This window comes from Labeo rohita, unplaced genomic scaffold (assembly GCF_022985175.1).
Source record: "Labeo rohita strain BAU-BD-2019 unplaced genomic scaffold, IGBB_LRoh.1.0 scaffold_1013, whole genome shotgun sequence".
Lineage (NCBI taxonomy): Eukaryota > Metazoa > Chordata > Actinopteri > Cypriniformes > Cyprinidae > Labeo > Labeo rohita.
This window is the reverse complement of record NW_026127135.1, coordinates 2,008-14,214: the sequence shown is the minus strand read 5'-3', so window position 1 is coordinate 14,214 and position 12,207 is coordinate 2,008. Positions and strand designations below refer to the sequence as shown.

At 35.7% G+C, this 12,207-nt stretch overlaps 1 protein-coding gene across 2 annotated transcripts; it reads right to left on the bottom strand.

Moving 5' to 3' along the window:
* Positions 1 to 252: 252 nt before the first annotated feature.
* LOC127157227 (natural killer cell receptor 2B4-like) lies at positions 253 to 3,455 on the bottom strand. 2 transcript variants are annotated; one of them, XM_051100461.1, is made up of 5 exons: positions 3,168 to 3,455; positions 2,615 to 2,917; positions 1,885 to 2,199; positions 1,077 to 1,176; positions 253 to 714 (listed from the first exon to the last, which is right to left on the bottom strand). In XM_051100461.1, exons 1-5 carry the CDS (start codon positions 3,214 to 3,216, stop codon positions 678 to 680), a joined length of 804 nt encoding a protein of 267 aa, XP_050956418.1. In that variant the 5' UTR covers positions 3,217 to 3,455; the 3' UTR covers positions 253 to 677. The 2 variants fall into 2 exon arrangements, with proteins under 2 accessions (XP_050956418.1, XP_050956419.1); XM_051100462.1 differs by having other exon boundaries at positions 253 to 694.
* Between the last annotated feature and the right edge of the window lie 8,752 nt (positions 3,456 to 12,207).

Here is a 12,207-nt window from a genome sequence, read left to right as displayed (position 1 = left end):
ATAAATTATAAAAGACATTTGACTGAGTTTGTCTCTTACTTTGGTGAGAGTCGGTTTGATTTTGCCACAACAATGACAGAAAATTAATAGCAGACCAACTTTTGTTCCTATATTTCTAGGTCTTTACATTTACAGCAACAACATATTAATGTTTGATCTTTTTTTCATTAAAGCTGCAAAGCTGATTTTCTTTTTCTTTTCTTTTCTTTTCTTTTCTTTTCTTTTCTTTTCTTTTCTTTTTTTCTTTTTTTAACTGCTACTGGGGTGTCCCATCATGCTCCTGAAGGGCCAGTATCCTGCAGAGTTTAGGTCCAACCAATCTCAACACACTTGCCTAGAAGTAAGTCTGAAGACCTTAATTATCTGGTTCAAGTGTATATAATTAGGATTGGAGCTAAATTCTGCAGAACAGTGGCCCTCCAGGCACGGGTTTGACATCAGTTCAGGGTTTAATGCCTCCAATGGGCCCTTATTTCTAGACTGACGGTTCTTCCTAGCCAATAAATTGGTGTGGGGTGTTGCGTCACTAGTACGTTGGCTCCCTGTTCATTGATAACTTAAATGGGTGAATGAGGACAGCTCACAGCTGGCAGATATCGGATTGTTGCATCTTTTGATCCGCTCCCCACTGAAGGTCTTAATGATGGCGCTTAGGCTCCCAGTTCAGCCAGGTCTGTTCACTGACCATCTAAACCTGCAAAATTCATTTTGCATCTGAATATATATATATATATATATATATATATATATATATATAAATCAGAGGTTGCGTTAGACTTTAACATTGTCTGTCATTATGGACAGTCGTAAAAAATTTGTCATAATCTATTATTACCTGTCATTTTAATTTTCATGTTTTAATTCTAATAACACATTTAATTGCTTTTATTTTTGTTCACATTTTCATTTTTAATTATGAACCTACAGGGCGATATAGACTTGCATTTATTTTTTAGAGAACAGATAAGACTGCATAATCAACAACAGTGGTTCAACAGTTAACGCAACCTCTGATTATAATTAGTTGCCATTAATGTTTGTAGTTAATAATTAATAATAATAAATTAATCTCTGACCTGTTTTTTCTACATTTCCTGCAGCACACAATGACTGCAGCTACAATCAACAGAAATCCAGCAGCAGAAATCAGCAGAATGTAAAACATGGGTAGGCGATCTGTAATGGACAAAATGAGTTTGTTAATCTGACCTCAAGATGGAGATCTTAGGGAGGGAAATTTCACTCAAAAAAGAAAATTACCCCATAATTTATTATACATGTTCATAAGAAAGGTGGCATTCCAGTGAATGACGTAGGACATAGGCGTAGTATAAGCTCCGGTGAGAAATGACAAGAAGAGACTGGTTTTCATTTGCTGTGAACAAAACATGGTTCTCGTGAGATTAGCATGCTCTCACCGAAGCTTATGCTACGCCTACATCTTACATCATCTGCTGGAACGCCACTCTCTCCTGAAAGCATGTATGACAGTTAGCAGAAGTTCGAAATTACGGTTTACAAAGTTTTAAATATGAATATTATTCTTACACGAACACATCGATTCATTTCAGAAGGTTTTTATTAAACCACCAGAGCAGTTTGAAGCACTTTTTATGATGGGTGGATGCATTTGATTTTGCTTCAAAATCTCAACCACCATTATAAGGCTTGAAAGAGCCAGGGCATTTTTTAATGTTACTCTGACTGTATTTGTCTGAAAGAACAAAGCCATATACACCTAGTACCCCTTGAGAGTGAGTAAATCATGGGGTAATTTTCATTTTTGGATAAACTATCCTTTTAATGATTGTATATTTTAATGTTAACAGCAGAGATCAGCTTAAAATAATCAATAAATAATCACTGCTATCACCACTATCGTACCTGAGTGAATATGACAGGTTTGAATGATATTGAGATGTGTGGTCTGGTTGCTGATGGGATTGTTGATCACACAGCTGTAGGTGTTTTTATCCTGATATTCCACCTCCAGAGGTAGAGAGAGACTGATGCTGAGATCAGACGCACTGATGCTGGACAATAAACTGTTTCCTTTGTACCAGGAGAGAGTCAGATGTCTCACATTCACCACTGAACACAACAATGAACAATTCTGCTGTGATGACGATGATGATGATGATGATGATGACAAAAGATTTTGCGAAGAATATCTGGTAATGTTAGGAAAGGGCAGATGAGCTGGAAAACATGAGAATAAACTAGAAATATTGGTACATCTAGTCAACAATCTTCATTTCAGTGTTCTGTGTTGACGGTCAATAAGTGTAAACTCAGTTTAGCATTTGGGGATCATTTACTGCATAATGATTACCAGAAAAAAAAAGAAAAAAAAATAAATAATAATAATAATAATAATAATAATAATAATAATAATAATAATAATAATAAAAAAATATTCCACTTGGAAAAATGTGACCCTGACAATGGTAAATTTTTGACAAAATTACATTTTTTTAATAGAAAATGTACAAGGAATGGGATTTTTTTTTTTTTTTTTTTTTTGTATCAACATTATGCTGTTGATTGAACTTAATTTATATTTAACCTGATATATTGTGTTAATTAAACAAGAACAAATTAGCTTTTTTTTCACCATAGACAGAAACACTGAATGTTTTTTTTGACCGTTTTTCTCCACTAATCTTTACTTCATAGAGTCCAGCATGTTGAGTTGTAATGATTGTGATTGTCAGAGATCCAGTCTGTCTGTTCAACTTCAGTTTGTCTCTGAATCTCACATCAGGGAAGATTTGTTTTTCTCTCTTGATTTGAGCTATGAGAGATTTTTCAGCTCCAAATTTCCACAGTATGTCATCGTCTTCATGTATTTCAGGAACATCAGTGTTCAGAGTGACAGAATCTCCCTCCATCACTGACACTGATTCACCAAACACACCTGATGAACGTACAGGAACAAATTAAGACATTTGCTGATTTACAGAGCCAGAAATCAGTTGTAGTTGAACTGACACCTCAGTCTGTAGAGATTGTTGTGAAAACTAATAACAATATCACAGTCATACTGATTTGATGTGTCTGAGAAGAACAGGAAATAAAAAAAGTCTTCTAATTAGAACAATTACAGCAGCTTTATTTCTCTGAAATGGGAGTAATAAAGATATAAAAAAATATATTTTAGAACTTACCAGTCAAACGCCACCAGCACAAACAGAACAAAACAAACTTGCAAACCATTTTCTTTAGTTGTTTAGTAAAATCTACAGACTCAGCTAGAAACTCTCAGTCTCTTCATGTGTTGTTTCCGGTAGGGCTTGACACTCCTAGTGTGTCAAATGCGTACATTCTTTTTGCATGTTATTTAACTTATAAATGATCTTCTGGCACTTATTTAGACTTTACTTGGTTTTAATAGTGGAAAACATGCTTCAGTTTTATCATTTAGTGTCAAATATAAAATATGAAATGTACTTTTCTGACAGTTAAAGATGTTTAAGTAGAGGAGTGGAAAAATTGCTAAATTAGATTAGTCAATGTAAAATTCAAAATAAATCTCTCTCTCTCTTTTTAAATGGTTAAATATTTTAATTGTTACAAAAAAAAAAAAAAAATGTAATCTCTCTTTGTCAGTCATACTATGGTGTGACAAACACCTCAGCAGAGTCGAACTGAAACCTGCTGTGGTCTGGTGTTATTTGATCTGTGGACAAACATCTTGCATGCATCTGTGTTTGAAGAGCTTCTTTCTGTTTTGCTACTCTGAACCTTGCAGTTGATCCCCTCACAGAATAGTTTGGTAACACTTTGCAATACAAGTGCAGAAATATGCATTAATTCATACTTAACTAAAACAGAGATAATCATGAGTTAATATATAACACATCTAGAACTAAACCACTTATTAATAATTACTTTATCAGCAACAAATAAACAATCTATATGATTCATAGATTAAGTAATCAATAAACTGATATCACTTGAATGTGTCATAATGTATTAATTCCCTAATAACTTATTTTATGAACTAATAGTGTAAATTCATGTGTTAATTACCACAATGGGTTGAAGTCACACATTTCATCTTCCAGTTGTCTGCTTTAATTAATCATTAGTTAATGGTTTAAAAAGATATCATATGTTATGACTTTACTTGTTGAGGCACAGAACTATTAACTAATTAAGTAATATGTCATTATGGATTTAGAATTAGTTAGTCATGTGCCTCAACAAGTAAAGTCATAACATCATGATACATTTGCAGATCATTAGCTAATGAGTATTTAAGCAAACAACTGGAAGTTGAAGTACATAGTGTTGACCACTGTGGTAATTAACATATGAATTTACATCATTAGTTAATAAAATAAGTTATTAGGGAATTAATACATCGACAGATTTAACTAATAACAATTGATCAATTACTTAATCTATGAATCATATAAAATGTTCATTAGTTGCTGATGTAGTAATCATTAATAAATGGTTTAGTTCTTCATGAATTATACATTAACTCGTGATTATTTGTGCATTAATTAAGCATGAATTAATGCATATTTGCGTACACGTATTGTAAAGTGTTACCATAAATTCTTACCCATTATGAATAATTAAACTATACAGATTGACAGCTGAACATCTCTCAACACAAAATATATAACACACCAATGAACTGAACAATATACTCATACTGGAACAAAGAGTTGGGATCCAGACTCTTAAAAATAAAGGTGCTTTACAATGCCATAGAAGAACATTTCTGTCTTAATGGTTCCATAAAGAACCTTTAACATCTGAAGAACCTTTCTGTCTCATAAAAGGTTCTTTGTGGTGAAAGAAGGTTCTTTAGATTATAAAAAGGTAAGAATGGGATTGTAAGAAAAAGTGATGAGGACATCAAACATCTTGATAAAGAATAACTTTGGATTCAGTTGAGTCAGAATTAATCCAGAACATCCTGAGTTCATACAGATACAGTTTTATTTATATATATTATAATACTACCCTTAATTTAAATGAAGTTGCTCCTGTTGTAACAGCTGTAATCTGTATGTAAATTTAGTTCTGGCACCCCTTTGTCTGAGATGGTTCTCAGTGTCCCACACCCAATCTCATTCTACAATTGGTCATCATTTGTTCAGGATCTGATTATCCCAAATTGTCTAGAAACAAAATAATTGCTGACTTCTTCTTATAATAATTAAGCCATTTTGGGAAATGAGCATGAACAAACATATTGTGGATAGTGGAATCTGGGTCGAGACAGACTATAGATTCTTACAGGATGGTTCTTTAAAGAACTTTTGACCAAATGGTTCTTTGTGGAACCAAAAATGGTTCTTCTATGGCAACACTGAGAAGAACATTTTAAAGCACCTTTATGTTTAAGAGTGCATCTGTGGCTTATTAAAAAATGTAAGCAGTAATACAAACAGGCAGGTGTTGATCACCAGCAATAGTAATAGCCAAGACAAAACAGAGATGTGGTCACAAAACAGGCTGAGGGTCAGGGCAGGTTGGAAACTATCACAGGTCAACTCCAGGCAAAGGAGGCAGAAACAATAGGCAGGGAGCAAAGGTTCAAATGCAGGCATGATAAAATTAACAGCAGAACAGTAGTAAATGCTAGCTGTGCAGAACAACACCTTGCAAGGAGTGATTGTGAGATTTAAACAGGATAGTAAATGGGGAACATGTGGAGTGTCAGTCAGTTCCAGGCACAGGGATTATGGGAAAGTCTGGTGTGAGTGTGTCAATATTATTCTGGAGGTGAGCGTGAGGGACCTCGGAGGTATGATTCATGACAGCTACATTATAAACAAAAATAAAATGTACAAAATTGTAAAACTTTTAAAAGAAACTGAGGAATTAATTTACTGTTTTCATTTAAATTTATTTTTTTCAGCATAGCGACTAATAACTAATTTGCAAGCATACTAATGCTTTTGTTTGGTAGTGATGTCTAATGTAATGGTGGGTATCTTCAAATAAGACACATGAGACGAGATGAGATGAGATGAGATGAGTAGCACTGACTGGTTACAGTGACCCCTTCTCCTGCAGGTTATACAATTGTGCCCATAACACTAATTTTGACAACCTTATGACTGAATGATTGTCACAGATTGGCCAGGCTCGAACACCTGTCACACCCAGCGATCTCCGTCACCTGAATACTAATTATCTCACACCTGCACCTCATTTACCACGCTCTTTATAAGCACACACCGCACAACAGTCATTGTCCGGGCTCATCTCTACGATGCGGACCGATTGTGTTTCTCTTCACAAGTTCACAAACCTGTTACCTACCTGCAGTTACTTACCTGTGTCTCTTGTGTTCCAATCTAGTAGTCCTTGTCCTCCAGCGGTGTGTGTGTTCAGCCATCCTCGCCCTCCTGGATCATCTACGAAAAGAAAGAGATCTTTCATCAGCGCTGTATCCATACCAGTACATCCAAGATTGCAACAGTTTACTCACCTGTCAAATACCGTCCATCTACATTTCGCCACTGTGTGAAAACAATAAACTGTTTTACCGATTACTTACCTGGTGTTCCGTCTGCATCTGTGACAAGGATATGTTGGTGCTTAATTTTCTGATGACAGTTCTTATAGCATCAGATTTTATGATTAAATAAATGCACTTGCATTCATATTAGCTCCGTCCCAATGTGGAGTGCGCAGATTCTGAAGTGCGTATTTGAAGTGCGAATGAGTCACAGCGGCGCTACGAAGGCTGTCCCAAACTTGAAGTGCGTGCACTCCACAGTGCGAAATTGAAGTGCGATTGCGTCACAGCGTTACGACGTAAACTGTCCCAATTCAGGATGTCCCAATTCAGGATTCCAAGGCTGAACAAAGGCTGCACAACAAAGGCTGCAGTAATTCGAAAGTGACTTCAAATGCGGTCTCCGATTCCCAGGTAAATTAATGTGTACATCTGATGGACACTTCACACCCTACCATATCCCAGAATCACTTGCGCACAGATGACGATAGAATTTATATTCAAAGAACATGACGGGTGAGAGTTCTGTTGGGGAATTCACATTGAAATGTACGTATTATGTTTTCATTTATTGAAATACCTAGCAAAACAAGTGTTTAAAGTGTTTTTTTTTTTTGTTTTGTTTTTTTGTTTAAACAAAGCCCACAAACAATAAGATAACCACTACATAAGGCAACAGTACTTCCCTTTGTTGTTTTTGTAGTGCTGTCATGAAAGATATGTCAAATAATTTAACTAAACTTTAGCACTTCAGTATTTTGTATGCATATCCTGCTGTGTCATATTTTCGAAAGTTAAGATTGCAAACCCTTCCTTATATTATAAGTGTTTCCATTTTCTCTTGTTTTAGGACTAATTTAGAGAAAGTGAGCCTGCTTAGGAAAGACTTAAAAAATACAAAGTAAGCAATTAATACAGGTATGTGCCAAAAAATTTGAATATCGAGGGAAAGTCTATTTATTTCAATAATTTGTTTCAAATTGTGAAACTTGTATGTTATATTAGTTCACTACACACCAAGTGAAATATTTCAAGCCTTTATTTGTTTCAGTTTTGATGATTACAGATTAAAGACAAAAAAAAATCCAGTATTTAACAAAATTAGAATATTTCATGTGATCAATAAAAAAAGGATCTTATGTTGGCCTTCTGAAAAGTGTGTTAATGTACTGTATTATGTCCTCAGTACTTTGTTGGGCCTCCTTTTGCACTAATTACAGCATCAAGGCGGTGTGGCATGGAGGCGATCAGGGTCTCTGTTCCCTCATCTTCCTCTTGACAATACCCCATAGATTTTCAATGGGGTTTAATTCAGGCGAGTTTGCCGGCCAATCAAGTACAGTTATTCCATGGCTATTAAACCAGGTACTGGTAGTTTTGGCTTTGTGTGCAGGTGCCAAATCCTGCTGGAAAATAAAATCATCATCTCCAAAAAGCTTGTCGGCAGCAGAAAGCATGAAGTGCTCTAAAATTTCCTGGTAGACAGCTGCATTGACTTGATAAAAGACAATGGACTCACACCAGCAGATGACATGGCTCCCCAAACCATCACTGACTGTGGAAACTTCACACTGGACTTTAAGCAGCTTGACTTTTGTGCCTCTCCGGTCTTCCTCCAGACTCTGGGACCTTGATTTCCAAATAAAATGCAAAATTTGCTTTCATCTGAAAACAGGACTTGGGACCACTGGGCAACAGACCAGTACTTTTTCTCCTTAGCCCAGCACAGACGCTTCTGACGTTGTTTTTGGTTCAGGAGTGGCTTGACACATGGAATTCTACAGCTGTAGCCCATGTCATGCAGACGTCTGTATGTGGTGGTTCTTGATGCACTGACACCAGCCTCAGTCCACTCCTTATGAAGTTCCCCCAGATTTCTGAACCGCCCTTGCTTGACAATCCTCTGAAGGCTACGGTCATCCCTGTCACTTGTGCACCTGTTCCGACCACATTTTTCCCTTTCTCTTAACACTCTGTTAATATACTTCGATACTGCGCTCTGTGAGCATCCAGCTTCTTTTGCAATTGCCTTTTGAGACTTTTCCTCCTTATGGAGGGTGTCAATGATGGTCTTCTGCACAACCGTCAAGTCAGCAGTCTTCCCCATGATTGACCCGTATACCTTTATTTATTTATTTATTTGTTGAAATTCTTTGTGTTGTTGTTGTTAACAGGCATGGTTTATTTGCTCTGATTTAGGATTGCAAGTGTCCTGGGACAGGTGAAGCAGTGAGTGGAAACTGGTGGAGCTACTCAGGGAGGACATCAAACTCCAGAGAGAGACACAGGAGAGCAGGGAGTGACTGTTTTCTCTTCTTGAGAGAATAGTTAACAAATAAATTATTAGCCATTCTCTATTAGGTGAGAAGTGAGAAAACAGGGGAAAAAATATGTAAATTACAATTTTTTTATATCTTTTTTATTATTATTATTAATTTTCTTTAATTTGTAAATTACAGTGTGTACATTTTCGTAATGCAGCTTATTATTTTTTTTCACAAAACACTCTTCTATACATTTATTTTATTTTTTGTCCTGTAAATAGTTTTTTTTTACACATTAAAACTTGTTAAAACTTAAAAAAAGATTGTTCTATGCATTACTGAAAATACTTTTTACAACTATTTACAACGTAGCTTAGGTTTAACATTAGAAAAACAACATCAATTTTAAGTCCAGCCCTGCCTCCATGTGTTCTGGGGTCTTCAGGGAGGTGAATCAGCAACTCTGTGAACAATGCGGTGGACAGTGGAATGAGGCATGTCAAACGATCTGGAGATCACTCTGTGTGATGTATCACACGCCAACCAGAAAAGAAACACCAGGGTCTCGATTGTGGCACCCTATCCATATTGCTGTTCACTTCTCAGAAGATCCAGCAGCACTGTCAGGGCCTCCCTGCTCAGCCGAAAATCCCTACTGACTACCATAGTATTTTTTTCCCTAAAAAAACTCATAGTAACCTACTTCACTGCTTCGTTACAGTCCACCACTGGTCATTAAAAAAAAAAAAAAAAAAAAAAAAATGAAACTAACATTTTTTTTTGTCAGAATATTAACAAATTGTTGCTAACTACAGCTGCAACCCATATCAAAGGCTGCATCTGAAGGATTCGGACCGGCAATACAGAGATCTGTTCAGGTGTTACTGCTGCCACTGAACATTGAGATGAACATGCATAATTTGTTTTTATTCATTCACAGTTTTATTCTTATGGTTGCTTAACTGCCTAAAATCAGGGTTGCAAACCTTTCTAAATATGTTCACCATCAAGACAATAAACTTATAAAATCGCACCTTGGTAACATATCAGTCAGCATTTGAACTGCTATATATATATATATATATATATATATATATATATATATATATATAATATATGTGTGTGTGTGTGTGTGTGTGTGTGTGTGTGTGTGTGTGTGCATGGTTTTGTATTTTTTTCATATGTATCATTACATTATTCAGGTTGGTTCAAACGCAATGAATGCATTTAAAATTGTAATCCGGCAAGGATGAGGCAAAACAATATAATTTACCCGGCCATGTTCTTGGCCAAGCCTGAGGTACATCCCCACCATCTCCTCCAGTAAAACATAAAATATAAAAACAAACATGACCAATGCTGGCTCCATAACTTTAACGTATAAACCTGTCAGGATGGCAGCGCTCCTCACTGTTGCTATGCGACAGGAGCGGTAATCTGGAACACCTGGTGGCGCAATCAGGAAATCCTGCGGAGCGTCTCTTGCACTTCGGAGTCGTGGCCTTCTAAGTCCATGCACTTCGAAGTGCGTGCACTCCACTTTGGGACACAGCTATTGCATTGCGCCCTCTTAGGCTAGGACTGAAAAACATCGCCATCTGCTGAGATGTGTAGTGAACAAGTCCCTCCTCGTGACGTATTTCGACAACAGCAGCTTCCGGGTAAGTACGCGCACAACAGAGCAGGCGCGAGCAGACCAAAAGTACTTTCGTTTTTAGATTTAGATTTAGTTGTGGTGGCGTTGGAACAAAACCTTTTCGGAAAAAAAGCTTTTCGGTCCATTAAATTAATTAGCGTTTTTCGGTGAAAATGAATTCTGTCGTTTTGGGGAAGTTTGTTTTGGTCGTGCTTGGTAAGACACACATTTGTTACGATCTTTAACATGGTTAACCATTTGCAATGTTCAAAAACGAAAGTTATCCTGAGCATTGTTATGTTTAAAGCAACTGTCTTAAATGTTAGTAGACCAGGAAGTGGTAAATAGTAAGGTCAATAGTAAAAAAAAACATCTTACATTTTTGTCAGAGATTGGCTGTCTTATTTGATGAATGTAGGAATGTTATTTACATGTTGTTTTCCTCATTATTTTCTCGTAAAACGACTTTGGAAACACGTGACATGGTTTCTTATTTGATTGTAACACAATGCATCTTGAATTTACATCGGCAAGATGCATTTTTAGAGTGTTTGCTCATTGGCAATAAGCCTTAAAGACGTTTCCTGTCGGATGTCAAATATGTATTAGGCCAGGGGCGTCGTTAGGGTTAATCATTCGGGGCTCGAAGCCCGGTAAAGATTTTTCTTTAGCCCCGAATGTTTTTGTATCGCCCTATGATGATTTCCGAGGAATTCACAGATTTACCAAGGTTATACACACACAGAATATAAAAGTATTCACGAAAACCCGTCAAAATAAAAATTTGGTTTAGCTTGTATAGACATTGTGGCAGAAATATTACTATCATTCAGTAGAATGTACCTACAGTACTTCTACTACTGATGAAAAATTAATAAAACCTTGTTTTAAAATCCTAGAAACGCTCCTGTGTGTGTATGTGTGTGTGTGACGGGGCTATGTAGTTTGAGACTACATTTCCCATAATTCTGTAGCGCAGCATGAGGTTTATGTCAGTGCGTGCTATAAATAGACGCACAGAAGCATATAGAGTGCTCTCGTTCATTCAGTGATGCTATAGACAAGTGTGCGCTAATATCAGGTATTTGTGCTTAACTGCATTTTTAATAGCGATTTATTTTGATAAATTTATTTTAGTCACAACAGCCGTTTGTGTAAACAATTATATTGATGCCAAGTTTGATGTTTTACATGTTTAGAATACTTTGTGTGTAGTTAGGTCATCTCTACGCAATTAAGAGTAGACATGAATCATATTCATGTATGGGTTTTATCGTGAGGAAAGAAGAATATGTAAAGAAAGTAGATTATGCAGTGTAGAAAAAGGGTATTTTATTGTGTTGCTGTGTTTTTAGAACCCCACTTGCATTATTGGTGATTGCCCTGGCGACACAGTCTTCAGAAATGAATAAATAAAACTTTGTTACACAATATTACATTTTATTAGTACATCCCCTTTATTTGCCAAAAATAAAATAGAATTTTCAGGACTCAAAAGATAAATTAATATTTTAAGGCTTTATTTCATAACCAGAAAAATTTAAATACACAACACATAATTTCATAAGGCTGTTGTAGAAATAGATAAAAGTTGTTTTATATTTTCATATAAATATACATGCTAAAACAAATTTGGTAACAATAAAATATAAGGTGAGGAAAAATAAAACATTTTCTAATCATAACTTAACTTTTGATAAATTGATGTTAAATTGTATAGGTTTTGTTTATTTTAATTAATTAGACATGTTTTTTTGATTAATAAAAAAAAATTTACCCATTAAAAAGAAGTACAGAAAAAAAAAAAAAAAAAAAAAAAA